Source organism: Vombatus ursinus, unplaced genomic scaffold, assembly GCF_900497805.2.
Source record: "Vombatus ursinus unplaced genomic scaffold, bare-nosed wombat genome assembly UNPS02005860.1, whole genome shotgun sequence".
NCBI classification, from domain to species: Eukaryota; Metazoa; Chordata; class Mammalia; order Diprotodontia; family Vombatidae; genus Vombatus; species Vombatus ursinus.
In genome coordinates, this window is record NW_020945638.1 from 2,624 (window position 1) to 25,505 (window position 22,882).

A 22,882-nucleotide genomic window follows, 5' to 3' on the forward strand; every position below is an offset into this window, starting at 1 on the left:
CCATATAATTTTTTGAGGCAGAAAGGGTAGGTACTATCCCCTCTGCTTCTCATTTAAGATAAAAGACTGTGCTTTGGAAAATTTCTACATTTGTTTGGTGACTTTGGCATCAACCACATTCACTGCCAAACCCTTACAGAATCTATGAAGCTCTTATTACAGTGCATCCTCTAGCATCGACACCACTTTAAGTTACAGCCATGACAAACATTCAAGTTCAATCTTTTGAAACTTATTTTAGCGAAGTATCTAAACAATGGATTGACTTACTTAGAATGTTGTAACTTGTCCTCTATAAGTGGAAGAACAGCAGGAATCATTTCTCGAGGAAAGATCTGACTGACGATGGTAAGCGCCATGCATACTTCCACCAAGTTTGTGCTCTGCAAGTCCTATCAAGATTATTAATCAAAGAAAATTACAATTGTTGCACATTTGGACACTCCATGGGTTAAGTTTTTAATGAAGCTTAGTTCAAAAGTACTGTGAATTCTATAATTTTACTGTTTTTCTGTTGACTGGTATCAATTCACGATTCATTCATTTCATGCAAGTTTACTAGTAGTTTATACAGGAAATTCCCATTTAATTTGCCTTAACAAAGTCAAAACATAAATTAGAATACAAACAGTGGAAAGAAAATGAAATTGTACTTCCCTTCCCATACTGATCAACGTAGTGTTTTTTGACTACGCTTGTAGTTGATAATCTTTTTAAGTAAGAGAACCTTTTTTAAGGTCAAAAAATTTGCAGACCCCTCATATAATAAGGGTTGTACAATTAGTATCTGCTGAATGAGAAAATAAATGCTAATGAAAAGCTACTATATATATTCAGTAATTTTTAAATAAATGTTTATGCCATTGATGAAAAAACAAATTTGACACCTCTTGAAACCTGAGTTAACAACTCAGACTGTGAACTTAAATAGAAGTGACCTAGCTAAAAAAAAAAAGTTTTCATTCCAAAGGTCTAAAAAAAAACTTCCTATTAGAAAAAAATAAAAAATCAATAACATATAACTTTCAACAGAAAATCTCTTTATTTTTTTTAGGTTTTATAGTTTGGAGGACCCAAATGAAGAACAAAATGTGCTTTATCAGCATAGGCACTTGAAGGTCCCTTTGTAATAACTCTCTGGCCCCCTCAGGGGTTTAGGAAGGGAGACATTATACTAAGTAATTTACTAGATCAAAGGCAAAAACTATTTTACTACTTTCTTTTCCACTCAATAATTTAATTTGTCAGACTTTGATTCATAGTATTACCTAGATTATAAACTTTTAAAAATCTATTTCTAGCATATAGAATATCTGGAAAAAATGTGGAAGAATTCAGAAAAAAATTAAAATTAATGTTAAATGTTAAGGCAGTGAGATTCCAGAGTTGTACACTAGCGTTGTCATGAATTGTCCTTAACATTTTGATCGTTTAGTTTCCAGACTAAACACAATATTCACTAGAGAATTATGATCTGTTTTGTTCTTTCCAAATTCTAAACCTAAAATGCATGGTAATTTTACATTGCAGGGGTAGTGTTTATCCTTAGGACAATACTACATATATATTTTAAGTGACATGTGGGATAGGGATTAAAAAAGGAAGTACTGCAAATTTTTTAAACAGTCTCTATAAACTTCTCCTGCCTATCTCTTGATACATATGTTAATGAAATTTCAAATGGCCAAAAGACAGACAGCAGCTGGAAGTAGGACAGAGATAATCCACAGGTTGGATAAAAAAAGAACTTTCATCAAAAAAAAGTTATATTTTACAATTAGCACTCTATGAAAGAGGAGTTGAAACAGAACTATCTACCTACTCCTGAGGCTTTACTAACCAACTCAAATATACCATTACGCTAGATATAGCCTGGAGGCCCTCAAGTCTACCTTAATAAGAATTGTAAAATATAGCAAAATAGCCCTCAAGTACTCAGAAGCTGGTTAAAGAGCTTCTAGATTTTCTAAGGCCTTCTGTTTTATCTCCTACTCACTGCTCATTAATATATCCATCAAAAGATATACACAAGAAAGATACGGAGAGAAAATTCAAAACAATCAATTATGAATTAGCAGCAATTTGGGGGGAATAAAGGTTTAGAGGGTGGAAAGTGGTAACTATTTGCTAAAATAAAGGGATTTCAATTACCCCATTATTTTCTTTTCTCTATTAAAATAGACAACAGAAAATTTGCTGCCATTTCTATCAGATATTACCATGGCAGAACAGTCTCCAACATCTTTCCTGTTTAAAAAAAAATATAGACTAGCTCTTCCAGTCTCTAGAACACGGAAGTACTTATTAATTCTGTACTAGGGATGGTGATAGTGGTGTTGTTTCTACCTATTTCCTTTCAAACAGTGCCCTTTTTCAGTCAAAAGCAAGTGGGGAATTATAGTATGGATAGAATCCAGTAATTGGCAAATGAGGACTACCCCTTACTGCTCCACTTCTTCTAAAATGATCTTCATTCAAAAAGCCAACAGGAGAAATCTCAAGTACTTTCTAAAGATTAAAATCATAATGATATTTCCCAAACTGGCTATATAAATAGTACCTTTACAACCGTATTCACAAGGAGAAGCAACAATTCATGGTTTTCATGTAGAAATAAAGAAACTGCCAAATAACCTACAAAAGACAATAAGGAAAAAAAATCCCTTCATCACTACTTTCCAAAAATAAATCAAAATGGTTACATAAAGCAATGTATACCAAACTTCAAGCATTAGTGATACAAGTTAGGGGTCAAATAGGAAAACAGATTATACATTTTTCTAAGATCCAAAGAATATTATTGTCAAAATGAGGTAAATGATTACAGATTCTTCTTATAATAATAGCTCACATTTACAAAGCACTTTTAAGATTTACAAAACACTTGCTCACAACTTGATGAACTAGGACAGTATTATTATCCCCATCTTATACACAAGGAAACTGAGGGCCAGTGAGGTTCAAGTATTTGTCCAAGGTCAGACAGCTAGTATGTGCTGGGGCTAGGACTCAAACTCTGGTTCTCTGACTACAAACCTAGTGGTCTTTCTACTATATTCTAACTGGCTTGTCTTTGACAATTATGTAATCCATAATTACAGCATGTATCTGAAAAAGAGGCCTAAAATTTAATGGTTTTTCAGATTTCCAAAACCTTTTTGAAAAGTTTTTTAAAAGTATCCAAACCTTATATGTCATTATAGCTATTTTTTAGAAAATTTCTGTACTTTCATGCAAAATAGTCCACATAAAAAATGGTTAGGTACGAACTAATAAAATTTTGTTGAAATTGCTAGGGGGCAGCTAGGTGGCGCAGTGGATAGAGCACCGGCCCTGAAGTCAGGAGGACCTGAGTTCAAATCTGGCCTCAGACCAAACACTTGACACTTACTAGCTGTGTGACCCTGGGCAAGTCACTTCACCTCAATTGCCTTTAAAAAAAAAAAAAAAATTGCTGAAGGAATTGTACAGTTGCATTGTTGGGCAAGCTGCATGATGTTACTCAAATTCTTAACTTACAGAACTCAAAAACTGAATAGGTAAAACAAAACAATTCTACCAAAATATTCCAAGAGGGAGCATGGCATGGTAGAAAGTAGGCTGGATTTAGAAACCAAAGACCTCAGTTTGATTCCAGGGCCTGCTACTTAACATACAGATATACCTTATTAAATCCCTCAGAGATCAAAGGAACATAGACATGGATTTGGAAGGGATTTAGAAGGTTGGTCATCCAATCCAAGCACTCGTTTTACAGATGAGGAAACTAAAGAGAAGCCAGTGCCTCACAAGCAGTAGGTGGCAGAGCCAAGATGCATCTAACTTCAAACTCATCAATCCTTTCTACTAAACCACACTGCCATCATTCTTCATCTGTAACATGAAGGACTTGGGCTTGATGGCCTCTAAAGGTCCCTTCCATCTCTAATCTGTGATCCTATGAATGTGGATGTCTCACACTATTTTATTTCTGCTATTCTTCCTACATGGACTGGTTACCAGACTGCCCCACTGACAAGGTGCACTTCATCCCTTATCATACTTCAGCTCTGCAGATGGAGGACCCCAAGGTTGTCCTCATCTTGCAATTATCTGCCACTCTTACTGACTATCCCAAGCCAAAGAAGAACAGACTTAGACATAGCAGACACCCCGATCTCATTATAAGCTAAAAGCTGTATCTACAAGATAGGCAGCATCACCCCTGAAATGAAAAAAGACTAGCAGAGGTGGAGACTCCAGGGATGCCAGGAAAGAGGGGTAGTGGAACTGCAAGAAGCAGTCACTTAATAAATATTTATTAAGTGCCTTCTATGAGCCAGGTACTGTGCTAACCACTGAGGACACAAAGAAAGGCAAAAATCACTCCCTGCCCTCAAAAAGGTCACAATCTAATGGGGAAAGACAACACATAAAAAGAAGCTGAAAAGCAAGCGGTGGAGAAGAGAAAGGAAGGAGAGCACCCAGCTAAGGGCATGAAATCCTGCAGCCAGGTAGGAAATGATAAGCTGACTTCTCGAGGTCCCTTCCTTAAACACAGGATCTGGGAGAGGCTCTCTGAAGTCCACCCCAATCTCTCCCATCAGAGGGAGAGAGAGGCACAAGAGGCAAAGGGTACTGAAAAGGTGACAGCTTCAGAGCTCATTAAATCTTGCAGGAAAATGAGTTGCTAGAGTCCAGATGAGCAGCCAGGTGGGAAATGAAGGTCAGAAAGGCTCTCCCTAAGACAGCCTATGAAGCAGAGCTCAGGTCTTTTCAGACTGATTGAAAACTCACCTCAGCTCAACTTGAACACCACCCCGCCCACCCCACCAATGTAAGTCTTGTGATGAAATGAGGTCAATAAGTGAAGGCAGAGAAACCCTGCTATATCTCAGCTGAGGGGAAGAGGCAATTGGGTGTTTATTACGTAACTGCTCCATGGACTATACATTTCTTTCCATTAGTAAGCAGATAGGAGTAAGTGATATGGTACCTCCAACTATCTCTCTTTCTAGTAGCCAATGGAAACTTGTTTCTTAAGGAAAAGTACCTCAGTCACATGCCATGAAGTTACACTGAAGACCAAGAGACAGATCACAGCCAGAACTATGCACAATAACTGTAAGTCAATCATTAACAATTATTTATCAAGTACCTACTATGTCCAAGACACTGTGATGGGCACTGCCCGGAAAGAGGCCCTGAAAAAATTTTGCAATATGAAGAAAGAAGACATACAAAGACAGCAAGCAATATTAGAACTTTGGAGCAGGCAAAGTTATCAAATTCTTCTATTGTTTAAGATTAATTAAGTGACCCCTTCACCATAGTATTATAATACCACTTCACTCTACCTCCCCAATCCCAGGCAACCCGTTTCACAATTTTCTATGTAAACTGCAAATCCATACTGCCTCCTCTAGAGACTTCATCCTTATTCTGATCAGTCCTGATCCTCTTCAAGCCCACTACAACCCAATTTGTCTATATCCTCACCTCAAAATCAAAATGTCCAAGACCAACTTTATTATCTTTCACTTTAAATCTGTTCCCCCTTCTACATCACTATTTCTAACAGTGGCACCAATATTACTCACCTCAGGTTTCCATATTCATTTTCTTCACCTCTCATATTTAATGAGTTACTAAGTTCTGTTGGTACCTCTGCAATATCTTTTGCATCCTGTCCCTCTTCTTTAGTCTCAGTGCCACCATCTTAGTAAAGATCTTCAGAAACACACAACTACACTACTGAAATAATCTCCTAACAGTTCTTCCCACTTCCATACTCTGCCCCATCTATTATATAGTCACTCCCAGATTCATCTTCTTTATACCCAGATATGGTCGTATCTCTCCAATGTTCAAGGCTCTTCAATGCTTCCCAAGTAAGTTCAAATTCTTAGGTCTAGCATTCAAGACATTATAAAGTATGGCACTACCTTCCTTTACTTGCCTTATCTCATACTATTCCCCATCAAGAACTTTATAACCTAATCAAACTTTGCAACTCTCTATCCTCCAAAAACAGTTTCACACTTCTGTACTTTTGCTCAGTGTTCCCTATTGCTGTTCCCAACCCCTTCACCTTACAGGCAAAGAAACTGAGGCCCAGAGAAGTTAAGTGATTCACCCAAGGTCACACAGGTAGTAAGTGGCAGAGACAGTACTTGAAATGTCCTCCATTCCCTGTGCCAGTTGAGTTTGCTACCCATCCTTTAAAAATGAATTCAAACGCCCTTCTTCAGAATCACAGAATTTCCAAGTTTAAAAGGCCCTCAGCAACCATAAGACCATACATTTATAGCTAGAAGGGATCTTAAAAAATTATCTAGTTGAGGGAATCTTAACCTGGGATCCATGAACATGTTTTTTAATATTCTGGTAAGTATTTCTAATATTCTGATATCAGTAATATTCTGATATGTATTTCAATATGATTGGTTTCCTTTGTAATCCTATTTATTTTATGTCTTGATAAACATTATTCTGAGAAGTTTATAAGCTTCACTGGGATGCTAAGCAGTCTGTGACAAAAAAAGGTGAAGAACCCCTGATCTAGTCCAACCCCCTTATTTTACAATCAAGGAAACTGAGGCCCAGAGAAATTAAGTGATTCATCCAAAGTTACACAGGAGTAAATGGCAATCAGTATTTGACCTCAGATTCTCTGATGCCAAAGCCAGTGCTCTTTCCATTGCCTTCCCATGACAGTCACTACTATCTCATGCCTAAAAAAGAATCCCTTCTACAACATACCTGAAAAACGATTTTCCAATCTTTGCCTGAAGACCACCAATGAAGTAAAACATATTTATCTCCTGAAGCAGTCCAAGCCGTGCTTGGATAATTTTAATTATTAGGAAGCTTTTCCTTACATCAAGCCTAAATCTGACTCTTTACAACTTTCCATTGTCCTAGCTCTGCTTTCTGGGGCCACAAGGAACAAATCTAAGCCTCTGGCAACATGATAACCCTTCAAATACCTGAAGCCAATTATTATTATCCCATAAGTCTTCTCTTTTCCAGGCAAAACACTCTAGTTCCTATGCTCATATGGCATGATGCTGAGGCCCTTCACCATTCTGGCTATTCTCCCACTTATCAATATCCTTCCTCAAATATAGCACCCAGAACTGAACATGACACATCAGGTGTTATCTGACCAGGGCAGAATATAGCAATATTATTACCTCCCTTGTCTTATATTTTATGCCTTTCTAATTAAAGCCTAAGAGCATATTAATTTTTGTTGCTGCCATATCACCATTTTCTTATACTGAGCTTGATTTTGTTTTAAACCAAGTGTAAGACATTCAGCCCTATTAAATTTTATCTTAGGAGATTTGGCCCAATATTCTAGACTATCAAAACCTTTCGGATCCCAACTCTGTCATCCAACATGAGCTATCTCTCTAACCTAACTTTATCATCTACAAATTTGATAACCATGGCAGCTATAGCTTTGTCCAACCATTCACCAGTAAAAATCTTAAACAACACAGAAATAACATTAACACAAATGTTCAGCAATGTAAATGTCAGTTTCCTCCATCATAAAATGGGTATAATAATAGCACCTACACATCATACCTGGTGAAGATCAAATGAGATACTGTATATAAAATTCTTTAAACTCTACAGCACTGTGTGAACGTGAACTGTTGTTAAGCAGTCTATAGACTGCAGTGTATTCAGCTCTAATAAAAACATAAACCATGTCTGCTTTAATTCAATGGACATGATGGCCACAGATTCAAAGACAATATTAAAAGACAGAAATTTTACTAACATACCAACTCTCTTCTCCAAGAGATTTCCTTGTTGAGCCAATTTGATAGCATGTATATAGCCAAAGGAAGATTCATACCCAAGCATTTCACAATATATAAGTCTCACCATACATTCCTTCATCAGTCTCTGAAAAAAAAATTAAATGTTAATATATATATATAAAATGGATCTTATAATGTTCTTTTATGACCAATCTACAATAAAGTCACTCAGAATGATGGTGTCAGACACAGGACCAAGACCTATGTTACAGGCTAACCATGTATGTCATATGTATAAGAATTTGATTGATGATACAATGTTTTATTAAAGCAGTATGGCAATATTAAAGTGTATAAGCTATAACTGTGACTAGCTGACTGCAGAATAAAAATTCTCATTACACAAAGCCACGTTTTTAAAATGTTCAAAAATTCTGACATTAAAATAGGTGCATTTATAAAAAAAAGTATTAAAATATACTTGGGTATGAGCCCACATATGCCCCCCCCACACACACACACACCTTCCAATGTATTGTGCCCAGGTGGCTTGCCTACTACTAAGTTCTATCCTTCCAAAAAGCCTTTCCCTTAATGTATATTTTAAGTTAATTTTCCTATTGAAAAGTCTTCTGACAGCTGGCAAGCATTTAATCAATTCAACAGCTACATTTCTCACTGCAAATTAATAAAATTGTATTCTAGTTTGTCCTCCACCAAATCCTACCCCAATGCTCCATCATGGCATGGTGACCTTGGGGTCTCAAAGGCTCTACCACCAGAACACAAGCTTTCGTAGTATCTACAATGTTGGAAGGGATTAGAGTGGCCCCTGTAATAGACTGACTCTGTTTTCCAACTTCCAAACTAGCTAATGACAGACAGGCACCTGGTGATTAATTCTGAGTATGGCCACCCAAAAAAACAAATAAAAACAAAAAATGGCTCAGGCCTGAACAGTCTCTTTCTGCTTTCGCAGGGACACTGACAGAGGGGCAGGAAAGGAGAAAAAAAATGTGAAGAATCACAGAACTTTTAGACTATCAATAAACTTTTGACAGTTGGTACTTTAAATATAAAATATTTGACCAATGGCCAAAGAGTAGACATATTATTAGAGGAGCTAAAGCATATCAATCTTGACATTCTTGCTATAAATTAAAGCAGAAGGACATAGCAGCTAAATGGAAGGATGGCTCACAGACATTCCTTTGAGAGGCCAAGAAGTTGATGAAAGAGGTTTTACTGGATGCACAGAGACAACAGGAAACATTATTTCATGAGATATTTTGTCATTGCATATTTCAATATTGATGATAAATATATGCAAAAAGGCCACCATGAAAATAACTGCAGTTGCTTGGGTATACAGGACATGGCAGCACATATCAGGCTTCAACTTAATATTTAAGGGAAACAGCAGTTGGTTGTTCTTGTTTTTTATTTAATGAAATTGCTAATTTTTTAAAGAAATTTTTAATATTGTCCACCTGCCACACAGGCACCTGCTCTCACTAAATTTGAGCAATTTAATTGAAATCCATTTTGTTTGTCTTTGATAACTAGGTTAAAAAATGTGTAGTTAGGGCCTAGTATGTAATAAATATACTTTCCATGGTTTTTAATCCTTTCAAAACATACTAAAAATATAGTGGAGAAGTTAGCCCTCCTCCCTCCCCTGCAAATGTACTTTTTATTTTGAAAAGGGAAAATGGTATTTATTGTTGTTTACTGAATCCTTTGTAAAAGTGTTTCAAATGTAGACTGTCTCCACTGTATCTGCAAAAATAATTTAAAGACATCTGTAGAAAATTTGATAACATGGACATTAGTAAACTTTTATGTAAAATTTCCATGGATAAGGAGTGCCACTGAGTTTTGGTTTTTCTTTTGTTTTGTTTTCCCCTTCTCTTTAAATGTGAGTTGACATACTTGCTGCATTTATGTAAAACTGGAGATGTGAAACAAGTTGTCCTATTTGATGCTGCTAAAAATATACTTCTACTATCTGTAAAACATGTCAGAAAAATATGCTCTTTCACTGTGAATTTCTAATGCTCTACAAATTGAAGAGGCCACACCTGCCAGTCAAGATCTCAATATCATCTTGGGCTGTTTACAGACCTTCAGAGATAAAATCTTTAACATCCTAAGTTACTGAAAAATAATATGTCTAGGAAATGGTCTGAACAATGCTTCCATTATTTATGATTTTGAAATAAAAAGCAAATTTTCAATCTTTAAAAAAAAAAAGAAAAGAAAATAACTGCAGTTTATGTAAGAACACCGGTTGCTGAGGATGAAGAGGTTGAGGAATTCTAGGAATAAGAGCCTCCAAATCAAATCAACATGCACTCGGATACTTGGTGACTTCAGTGCAAAGGTGGGAAAAAAGTATGGATGACAGAACTATCTGGGACAGCAAGGTCCAATAAGAAAGAAGGAAAGAGCCCAGAGATTGGTAAGTTATACCAAAGTCTCATGCCACCATACCATGAATACTTTCTTCAAGAAAGAAACATACATGGTGTATGTGGCAAATACCCAATGATACCATAAAGTATAAAACAGATGATATTTTAACCGGGATGAAGACTCACTTTTGCTATAGGAGTTATCTCTGAGTCAGCTTTCTTTGTAATCAAACCATCAACTCTTCTGAGGTAAGATCAGAAAATAGTTTTAAAAAAAGGAAGAAACAGGGGGGCAGCTAGGTGGCACAGTGGATAAAGCACCAGCCCTGGAGTCAGGAGGACCTGATTTCAAATCTGGCCTCAGACACATGATACTTACTAGCTGTGTGACCCTAGGCAAATCACTTAACCCCAACTGCAGGCCATGTCACAGTAGGCCTTGGGGGTGACTGAATCAGCAGCAGTAGCTTTCAAAGCTCTCAGCCCACAGACAGTAAGGGGGTCAAACAGGAGGAGATTACTGCGAACCCTTTGTGGGCACTATGTGCAGTACTCTCCACGGCACTCCCCATACGAGGTTTCGGATCATAGTCCCAGAGCAAGGAGGAGCACTAGTACACTAGAGTGTGCTGCCACAAGTGAACAGGGATCCTGATCACAGTTCTAGCGTAGAAAAGAATGTCTTTGGTTGCTCACAGACCACAGCACAGGCCAAGAGAGAAGTGATCACACCTCTACTTAGATCACACCACCTTGGAAGTACTAAAAACTTACAGACCCCTCCCCCCCAGAAGTATCTCTGCAAACAGCAGCATGAAAAACTATAAGCTTGGGACAGTGCCCATCATACTCCAGACGTGGAGCACAATGTTAACATAAAGTTAAAAGTCTGGGGGAAATAGTCTGGGGAAAAGCAAACAACAACAACCACCCAAAAAAAAACCAAAATAAAAACCCTCAACCATAGAAAGTTACTATGGTGACAGGGAAAGTTAAAACATAAGCTCAGAAGACAATGAAGTCAAAAACAGCTAAATCCAATGCCTCAAAGAAAAATGTGAATTGGTCTCAAGCCCAAAAAGAATTCCTGGAAGAACTCAAAAAGATTTTCAAAGTCAAATAAGAGAGGCAGAGGAAAAACTGGGAAAAGAAATGAGTGACACAAGAAAAATCACGAAAAAAGAGTCAACAGCTTCATTAAGGAGGTACAAAAATTTACTGAAGAAAATATCACCTTAAAAAACAGAATAGGCCAAATGGTAAGAGAGGCACAAAAATTCACTGAAGAAAAGAACTCCTCAAAAAGCAGAATTGGCCAAATGGAAAAGGAGATAAAAAAGCAGTTCTGGGAAAGTGAAGCTAATGATTCCATGAGACATCAAGAAACAACACAACAAAATCAAAAGAATAAAAAAAATGGAAGAAAATGTGAAATATCTCAATGGAAAAACAAATGACCTGGAAAATAGATCAAGGAGAGATAATTTTTAAATTAATGGACTACCCAAAAGTCATGATCAACAAAAGAACCTAGAAATCACATTTCAAGAAATTATCAAGGAAGCTACCTTGATATCCTAAAATCATAGGGTAAAATAGAAATTTTAAGAATCTACTACCTCCTAAAAGAGATCTCAAAATGAAAATTCCCCACAATATTACTGCCAAATTCCAGAACTCCCAGGTCAGGAAGAAAATATTGCAAGCAGCCAGAAAGAAACAATTCCAATATCATGGAGCCACAGTCAGACTAACACAAGACAAATCTACATTAAAGGATCACAAGCCTTGAACAAAGGAACAAAACTGAGTATAATCCTTCAGGACAAAAAAAAGAGACATTTAATGAAACAGGACTTTCAAGCATTCCTGATGAAGAGACCTGAATTGAACAGAAAATTTGACTTTAAAATATAAGACTAAAGAAGCATAAAAAAGTAAACAGGAAAGAGAACTCATAACGTATTCAATAAGGTGAAACTGTTTACATTCCTACATGGAAACTTGATACTTGTAACTTCTAAGAACTTCATCGTTATTAAGGCAGTTAAAGAGAATATACGTAGACAGAGGGCACAGGTGTGATTTGGCAATGATGGAATGATATCTAAAAACATAAAATTAAGGGTAAGAAAGAGGGATGCACTGGGAGAAGGGGGAAGACAGAAGTAGAATGGGGTAAATTATTTCACAAAAAAGAAGTATGAAAGAGCTTATACAGTGGAGTAGAAATGGGGGAGTGGCAGATATCACCTGAACCTTACTTTCGTCGGAATTAGCTCAAAGAGGTAATAACATACACTCAGTTGGGTATAAAAATTTATCTTATGCTATAGGGAAGTAAGAGAGTAAGATAAAGGGGGGAGGGGCATGCGGGAAGAGGGGCTGATAGAAGGGATGGTGGATTGGGGAAGGCTGTGGTTAAAAGCAAAACACTTTTGAGGAGGGCCTGGGCACAGAGAGAGAGAGAGAGAGAGAGAAAGAAAGATAACAGGGGGGAAAATAGAATGGTGGGAAGTATACAGTAAACATAACAATGAAAAAATTAAGTTTCTCTGATAAAGGCCTTATTTCTCAAATATATAGAGAACTGTCAAATTTATAAGAATACAAGTCATTCCCCAATTGATACATGGTCAAAGGATATTAACAAATGGTTTTCACATGAAGAAATCAAAGCTATCTACAGTCATATGAAAAAATGTTCAAAATCCATATTGGAGAAATGCTAATTAAAACAACTCTGAGGCACCACCTGTCAGATTGGCTAATATGACAGAAAAGGTAAATGATCAATGTTGGAGGGGATGTGGGAAAATTGAGGCACTAATGCACTCTTGGTGGAGCTGTGAACTAATGTAACCATTCTGGAGAGCAATTTGAAACTATGCCCAAATGACTATAAAACTGCATACATACCCTTTTACCTAGCAATACCACTACTAAATTTATATCCCAAAGAGATTTAAAAAAATAAAAGGAAAAGCACCTGTATGTGCAAAAATACTCATAGCAGCTCTTTTTGTGGTGACAAAGAATTAGAAATTAAGGGGATGCCCATCAACTGGGGAATGCCTGAACAAGTTGTGGTATATAACTGTGATGGAATATTAATGTGCCATAAGAAATAATAAGCAGGATGCTTTCAGAAAAACCTAGAAAGACTTACGTGAACTGATGCAGAGTGAAGTGAGCTGAATCAAGAGAATGGTGCACACAGAAACAGCAATATCATAAAGATATTATATAAAAAAAAATGTGAATGACTTAGCTATTACAAGCAATATAATGAGCCAAAACAATTACAAAGGACTTATGATGAAAAATGCTATCCATCTCCAGAGAAAGAACGGAAGTATGAATACAGATCAAAGTATGCTTTTTTTAACTTTATTTTTCTTGGGGTTTTTTTTTTGGTCTGTGTTTTCTTTCACAACTAATATGGAAATATGTTTTGTATAACTGCAAATGTATAACCTATATCAAATTGTCTGCTTTCTCAATGAGGGCAGAGGGGAAACAGAAAATTTGGAACTCAAAAAAAAATTTTTTTTAATTTTAAAAATTGTTTTTACATGTAACTAGAAAAATAAAATATTTTAAAAAGAGAAAAAGAGAGTATCATTAACTACTGCCCTATCTGCCTACTCTCCTTTCTATATGATATATTTATGAGAGTCACTTATATATAAACCAAGGGCATCCTTGATGAAGGTATTAGTAGGGAAAAACTAGGCTTTCATAATATTTTAACTGAAACATCTAGAGGACTTATGATCCCACTGTGCTTGTGTGTTATGAAAAAGCAATTGATTCTGTAAAACAAAATATTGCCCTACAGGCTCTTTTATAACAAAGTATCTCCTATCCACATATGACAAATCATTCAAGATGCATAGGATAATAGATTTAGACCAAGCCCAACCCCTTATTTTAGAAGATGTGGAAATTAAGACACAGAGAGGTTAAGCAACGTGTCTTCTTAACACCAAATTCAGTGCTCTATCCACTACACCACGCTCCTGAGTCCTTAGAAGATATAACAGAAAGAACCCTGTTGAATGCTCCTCTCATAATGAGCATCAGAAGAAGCATAAAACAGGTAGATATATGCTAAAAATGTCTACCTGCTATATTACAAGATGCATTTGGAAGGACAAATATGGAGTTTATCCAACAGTAAGTGTATCTAGGACAGACAGTACAGATGGCAATAAATTGGGCCCAAAGTTGAACAGAAAGAGAACCAGCTGGACTGCTTTCAGGAAAATGAAAAATTCTTTTATTAATCAAGTCTCTCATGAAAAGCAAAGTCCCATATTTTGAATATGAACATTCTACCCACGTTGCTGTAGCAGTGAACCAAACGGAAAGGTGCATGGTGGGTGTGAGCAAGCTACAACATAAAACCAACAAGGGATTCTAAAGAAGAACAGGAATAAAAGATGTCATCAAGGAATTTATGATAGGAAGAGCAGAGGCTAGTCACGTGGAAAGAACAAGGGATGACTGGTGGACATCCAGAGTGCTCCAATGGTGCCCTTGCTATGTCTCATACTGATAAACACATATAGAGTTCATCTAATTGGTGAACTACATGCTACATATTGTTCTATTCTCTAACATGACCAAACAACAGTCTCAAATACAAAAGAACATTAAAACCTATTTGCATTAACTTTTCAAACTTACCAATGTGGTACCGGGTGCAGAAACAGTTGCCTTTAGATTAGCCAGTTCCTGCTGAATTAATTTCTCTTCCTCCTGTAAAAAGTATAAACATATTATAATTAAATATTAATAACAATAATAGTTAGCATTTATATAGCATTTTAAGTTGGCAAAGCACTTTACATGTTATTTCACTTCTTCCTCACAACAACCCTATGAGCTGGGATACTATAATTATTCTCATTTTACAAATATGAAAACTGAGACTGAGAGATTAAGTAACTCGCCCAGAGTTAAGGTATCATTAGAATGTAGGTCTTCTCAATTCTCTGTCCACAGTGCCATCTAGCGGCTTTTAAATCACAGGATCACGTTCTTTTTAAATTATCATAAATAATATTAATTAAAATGCTACTTTACAAATCAGTTATTTTGATAAATTTAAAGTTTTATAGCACTACGACTAACCAGATTATTTGCATTCAATATGATTAAAGGCATCAAAAGTATCCAGTTCCCATGATATCTCAGGGATTACACGACAACTTTACAACCAAAGAATACTATGGGTCATGCATTACTATCCCTCCTCATATTACTTTCACTATCAAACTCAGTAGTGGATAGCCTAAAAGCTTCATCACAAATAAACCATTCCTGTCTTCACTCAAATTTCTACGACCCCTCATGACTGTTATCAAATTTAAATGAAGTTAGTATAAAAGAATGGAAGATGGAAAGTAGTGGAAGAACTCCTTTCCTTTGCCTGTCTCCTCCAGGTATGTTGCTACATAAATACTGAAATGTCTTGCTGAAGTTAAAGAAAGACAAGAGAAAAACAATGAAAATCCAGAGTAAGAGATTTTCTGTTTTAAATAAGTTTTGCAGATATCTTTTGCTTTTACACCAGTTATATCTGGATATAAATCCTCCTCTAGCAATGAATCCTTCCTTATAACAAAGAAAAACACAGAAGTAAAACCAACCTACTGACCCAAGTTGATAGCACATGAAACATTTTCTAAGTGTTATCTACTACCTTAGCTCAGAAGGGAGGAGGTAGGTCCCATTGCCCTCTGAAATCCAAATCAGTCATTAAAATTACTCTGCTTCCTTTTAGTTTTGTCATTTACATTATTGTGGTTATGTATATATTGTTCTACTGGTACTGCTTACTTCATTCCACATCAATTCATAAGTCTTTCTATACTTACTCTATGAGAATTTCTTGAATTCTTCATATTTATCATCACTTTCTGCATAATAACAGTCCATAATATTCATATACTCTTTCAAAATTTGTTCAGCCATTCCCAATTGATGGGCACCCACTGTTTCCAGCTTTTGATACCACAAAAGTGTAGTAATGAATATTTTAGTATTTGTAGGGTCTTTCTCTCTTTGACCTCCTCTAGATATATGTCTAGTAAGAGGATCTTGGAAGAAAGAGTATGTATGGATTCAGAACTTTAATAATTCCAAAATGTTTTCCAGAACTGTTAAATCTGAACTCTAAAAAAAAAACCTTAAATTTTGTCAAATCCTTTTGTCTTTTTTTATATATCCCATCTTACCTCCTACTCCACGTAATGAACTATTTCTTATAAAAAAATTTTTTAAAGATTAAAAAACAAAGAGGAAAAAAGCAGATCAATAAAATGTTTATGAGTATATAACCATTATGTCTGCAAAGAGGAGGAGCTACATTTTCTCAACTCTTGATATAGTATATGTACTTTGAGGACATGCCTCAGGAATACAGGCGTGAGGAGATAAGTGTCAAATGGAAGAATTTATTTTTTTTAAAGTCCATGTAATTTTAATGATCAAGCTTAGTCCAGAGAAGAGTTGAGAACCCAGAGAAGAGTTGAGAAAACTCATTTAAATTTCTCTGGATCTCAGTTTTCTCATCTATAATATAAAAGAACTGAACCCTGACCACTAACATTCCTTCCAGGTCTAAAGTTAAGATGTCATGTGTCAATCACATATTTCTTGTATATCCTTTATGCCACCTGTCTACAGATTATTGCTAAAGATACACTATAGCCTAACTATCTGTCCTTTGGGTCACTCGTAACTTTGATTCTTTGGAGGATGAGGGGTTCTAAGATTTGCACTGGAAGAACACTGGTGATAAAAGAAAAAAATGTTGAGGTTCTGTGCTGTGGAATAGTTTGGGACAATTAAAAGCACTATGCAATTTCCCAAAAAGTAACCTACCCCTCACTCTTCCTACTTCTCAATTTTGGGCCCAACTCATTGTCTACCTGCCAGTAATATCCTTTTTTAATTAAAATTTTTCTTTGATTAACAAACATGTATTTTTCTCTCTGGCCCACCTACTTTTCTACTCCCTCAAAAATAAATAACCCTTGTAACAAATAGGCATGGTCAAGCAAAACAAATTCCCACTTCAGCCATCTTCAACAATGTGTTTCTCATTCTGTACATTTAGTCTATCACCTCATTATCAGGTGGTGGGTAAAATTCTCCTTCTTCAGTCCTCCAAAATCATAGCCAATCACTGGATTCATCAGAGCTCATGTCTTCTAAAGTTTGTTGTTTTTATACTATAAATTGTTCTGGTTCTGCTCCTTCACTCTCCATAGGTTCACATGAAGCTTCCTCAGTTTCTCTGAACCTGCCCTCTTTCACCTTTTCTTACAGCATGATAGTAATTCATTATGTTCCTATACCACACTTTGTTCAGTTGATAGCACCTCCTTAGTTTCCAGTTCTTTCATACCAATATTATCATACATATACGCACTAAGTAACTAATCCAATGAACTGACATTCAACTCTATGGCCTAGCTAGATAACATACATTTTTCATTCACTTGGTCCTTCCATATGGATTATAAGATGCCAATCTCTTTCAAATAATCATGGACCTAATTAAAGAGGCATTGTAATATTTTGGGGCTTGATGCAATCAGCACAATATGATCTATAAAATGGTGCATCTTGAGTGAACCCCTATCCCACTTGGGCATTAGATAGAACTTCCACAACAATGCCAAATACCTTTGGTGAGAATGTATCTCCCTCTTTTGTGCTTTGTTTCCTAATACTCATCAGTCAGTAACTTAATACAGTTACCAGTAGTTACATGTGTAAAGGATAATATATGCATATATAAACTCTTGCTGGAAGAAAGCCCTTAAGGTCATGTTTTGCTTTATAGTCTGCTCTTTTTTGTTAGCAACAAATGCAAAAGGATATATTTTCTCCACTTTGAGAGGGGTCAGGACAAAATAACATCTTATTAAACAGTTGAGTAAATAGTAATTTACCACAGACATCAACTCCTTAAATAATGATTTTCAGTATGACTCCTTCTAATTGAGGTCTTTTCTAAGGTTCCCTTTTTATAGTTGCTACAACATTCCTTCAATGACAGCTTTCCTTCAATAATGAAATGGCAAAATAATTTTTTAGCTTATAAATGCCTGAAGGCTTGACTCATGCCTGTACAAGTTGCACTTGGCACTTAGCAGTCTTTAGTAAATATATTACACTTACCACTTTTTAGGAGCTTTGGAGTTGATTGTTTCTCAGCAAATTTTAAGTGTCTATAAGATCCCTTCACTTTATACCTAACAAGACACTGGAAGGCTTGAAAGATCCCTCAACTAAGTGCTCCACATGTGTGACAGTTTACATCCCCATCACCTCTCACCCTGAGGCATTTTAATAGTCTAACTGATATCCTTGGTTCCTATGTTTCTCCTCACCAACCCAACTTTCATGCAGCTGCCAAAACAACATCCCTAATGCAAAAGTCTGACATGATACTCTCCTGTTCATTGGCTCCCTACTTCTTACAGAATAAAAGGTATATTCCTTAATGCGGCATTTAAGGCCCTCCAGAATCTAGCTCCAGCCTATTCTTCCAGACTCATTTGACATTACTCCCCACCTTCCCACATATAATTCCACTGAAATGAAACCATCAACTGTTCCCCAACTTTGTCCTGAAATAATCATAATCATAATGCTTTAATACCTACCAAATACCTAGCGAGATATGACCAGATGGGCAGAATTATACATTAGAAGCCCACTATCTTCCATAAACTAAAAGATGACAAATCTTAATACCACAAATAAAGACCTCAAAATATCTGTGAGAATTCAAATACACTGTATTAGAACTGGCATGTCAGCACATACAAAGCTGTTGCCTACAATCCCCCAGACATAACAATGATCTGGAAAAATGTAAGGATAACATTTTAATAGATGTAGCCATACTAAATACCAATAATCTCCAAGCTATCTGGAATAAAAAGCTTTCAAAATATAGAGACCTAACAGAAGAAATAATAATCATGTGCAAACACGATGAAATGCATAACAAGTTACCTTGTCTGTTACTGTATTTGTACCAAAGAAGCTTGCAGTCAACTAAAAATCAGCTTACATTCCAAAACTTTTATTCAAATTGCAAAAAAGTTACTCCAGTCACCTGCTCAACGATCCACAGAACAATGCACATAAAATAATAACAGCAGGACAGCAAGGACATTTTCTATCTGTACTCTAATGAATTAAGATGATACTAAGATTACTAATAAATAATAATAGCTGATATTTATAGTATTCATTTGCAAAGTACTTTGCATACATTATCTCATTTGGTACTCACAACACTGGAAGATCCACGCTCTATATACATTTGGCAGCTAGGTATTGCAATGGGCAAGCATCACTGATTTGGAGTCAGGAAGACCTGAGTTCAAATTCTGCCCAGACACTTACAAGCTGTGTGACCTCAGGTAAATCACTTAACCTCTCTCAGAATCATTTTCCCCATCTGTAAAATGAGGATAATAACATCCACCTCACAGTAAGTGTCCAATGAGAAAACATATGTACATATATGTACAGTACAGCACTTTACAAACTTGAAAGTACTCTACAAATGCTATTATATGTCGTTGTTAGTCCTTTGTTTTCAAAGAGGACCAATGACATGACAAGGGTGATATTCTGACTTGCCCATGAAATAGATTTTAAGCAAGGTAGGGTTATGGAAAGTCGTCAGCCTCACTCTCTCTTCCATAATCATCCAAGTCCAGTGGCAAGACAAAAATCAAGACTGGCAATAGCCCAGGATGCAGTAGATGACCTTGGCATCTTTGATATCTGACCAAGCTCTAAGCATTCCACAGCACCTGCTTCAGTTGCCTTTATGGCTATTGGAACAAATTGTTCTCATCTGCCCATTCCACAGGGAGAAGTCTTCACATACTTGGGGGTGACATCCCCCTAACTCACTAACAGGTTTGAGGCCTGTTAGTTACCCTCAGTTAGCCCATCTGCAGAGACAGTTTTACCAAAGTGTGGCTTGTTGCACATGCTACAGTTTCTTGGAACCACAAGTGAGGTTATATGTACTGTATTTTACATAAAATATAGACATATATTATATGTACATGTTTACGTGTGTGTGTGTGTGTGTGTATGCATGCACTTACATTATTTGGTCTACATTCATGATTTCTCTGGTGTAAGGAACTCTCAAGTACCAATAAAGATCAGGCTATTCTCCAATTTAGTCTTGGAATTTCATGGAGCATTGGGAGTTGATTTATCCAGGGTCACAGGGTCAATATATATTTGAGACAGTACTTAAACCCAGGTCTTCCTGAGTGGAAGTCTAGCACTCCATCCACTATGCCACAATACCTATAAATCTCTCATCTTTTTCAAATTCCTCAAGGTACCCCGGCCACCTCTCTCCTAATGAGATCTTTCTAAGATGCCACTTCTACTAAGAAGTCTTCCCTGATCTACAGCCTCCTCCCAAATGAAAACAATCTCTTCCTCCTCAAACTTTCCAAGATCACCTTCCTTCTCTCCTTAGCCCATATGATAGGCTATCTTGTGTCTAGGGATTCAGGGGATAAAGAGTACTGGACTTAAGAATCAGAGACCTAAAGTCAAAACCTGTCTCAAACTCTTACTATTTGCAAGCCACGTGATCTTTCTCAGCCTCCGTTCAGTTCAATTCAATAAACATTTATTACAGGCTTACTATATGCCAGGGGCTGTGCTAAGAGCTAAGGATACAAATAAGAGGGAGAAAAAGACAGTCCCTGTCTTCAAAGAGCTTAAGATCTAATTCCAGAAGACAACATACACAAGTAAGTTGAAAAGTTTGGGAGGGAGGGGAATTGGGGGTAAGCATGCCTCAAAAACTTCAGTTTCCTCATCTGTAAAAATAGGTATAGCACCGATTGTTGCAAGGAACGAGATGACACCTAAAATTTCTTGCAAACCTTAAGAGTGTTATATACATGAGAGCTATTATTATCAGTAACCATTATTATCAATAACCATTGCTCTGTAAGTCAATAATACTTACATACACACACACACACACACAATCTCCAGAAGACCTTAAACCCTTTTAGGGCAGGCATTTTGACATTTTTTCAGCTTTGGGGACCCTTAATAAACATTGATCAAAGTGAATTTGTCTCTGGCAGTTCATGTGAGAAAACTCCTACTTCCAGAGAGGAGATGGATCAGTCAGTCACTAGCAGTCAGGGAGACCCGAGACCAGATTCTTTCTCAGCCCTTACAATCTGCAAATCCCATGATCTTTCTCAGCTTCAGTTGAATTTAATTCAATTCAATAAACATTTATTAAGTATCTACTAAGTACTAAGCGCTGTGGGTGCAAATAAAGGCCAAAAAAAATCTAATAGTCCCTGCTGGGGGGGGGGGGGGGGGGGGGAGTCAGGGTCTAAAGTTACTCGAGCAGGAGGAAAAACTGTGGCAGGAAAACCCCAGGGGAGGCCTCACACGCTTCAGGCACTAGTCTGGCGAAAGCCTCCTGAGCTGCCCCTCCACCTGAGTCAAAGCCGGGGGCCGCCCTCCCTCCTCCCCGGTCGTTCCCAGCCCAGCCCAGCATGACCCCACCCCACGAGCAGGAGGCCTTGCCCCGGCTGAGAGGGGACCCCGGGGGAGGGGGGCACAGGCTGAGGAGAGTCCCTGGCGCGCCTGGGCCCCGGACGGGCCCTAAGTGGGGAGGGCTTCCGGGGCTGGGGGACCCGGCTGAGGGTGAGCTCGGGGGCTCCGGCCCGGCTGAGGGGTGTGCTGGGGAGGGCTCGGCTGAGGGGGGAGCCCGAGGAGCCGCCCCCTCGCCCCGCCTCCCCTCCTAGGCCACCTACGTGCTTGGACGTGAGCGCGGTGATGCTGCGGATGAGGCTGCCCAGCCGGGAGGAGACGGACACCCTGGGCACCCCGGAGCCGCCGGCCGCCTGGTGCTGTAGAAAGAGCCCAGGCAGCGCCGTCAGGGTCTTCTCCACGATATCGCTCATCGCAGCCCCCCGGCTTCCTTCTCATCCCGGAAGGCCCAGAGTGCCCCGGCCCTGGCACGCACTTCCTGTTTATTTGAAGAAGGAAACTTTATTCGGGCCTTCGAAGTGAGCATGAACATTGCCGCGTGGCCGCCACCGGGGGGCGCTAGAGTCTAGCGACAATTCCACCAGTCGTAATTTCCGACTTGGCGAAAGTGTGAGCGTTGAGAGTTACACCAGGCGTGCGTGCCCAGGGAGCTGCTACCCAGGCTCTGGGGAAAACCTCCATAAAAGCATCCCACTCCACCCCACCCCCAAAAACCCCTCAGCACCCCACCAGAAAAGTAACATTGACATAGTGCTGTAAGGTTTGCTTTACCTACGTTATCTCATTTGATCCTTTAAAAAGTGAGATGTGTCACAGATATTCCCATTTTACAGATGAGAAGATTGAGGCTCTGAAAGGGTTAAATGATTTCTCCATGTCTACATTCAAACGGGGTATTCTTAGTACCTTGTAGGCACATTTACCCTTTCTATTTCATTTCTATCTTCCCTTATTCCCCCGATTCCTAAAGCTCACATCTATACTTACAGTCCACTAGCTCACCTGGGTTCTGTGCTATACTTAGGTAGAGGACCGTTCAGGGTATGTGTTGTATCATCCTATCAGAATGTAAGCTTCTGGAGGGCAGAAACTGACTCATTTTTGTATTTGTATCCT

At 37.8% G+C, this 22,882-nt stretch overlaps 1 protein-coding gene across 1 annotated transcript; it reads right to left on the reverse strand.

The window, feature by feature from the left end:
• Window positions 1–270: 270 nt before the first annotated feature.
• LOC114032895 (AP-4 complex subunit epsilon-1-like) lies at window positions 271–22,211 on the reverse strand (the record flags this gene model as incomplete). Its single annotated transcript, XM_027848366.1, has 5 exons — window positions 22,030–22,211; window positions 14,864–14,935; window positions 7,779–7,902; window positions 2,561–2,634; window positions 271–392 (listed from the first exon to the last, which is right to left on the reverse strand). Coding segments are annotated over exons 1-5 (542 nt in total), but the record flags the coding sequence as incomplete, so codon positions are not given.
• Between the last annotated feature and the right edge of the window lie 671 nt (window positions 22,212–22,882).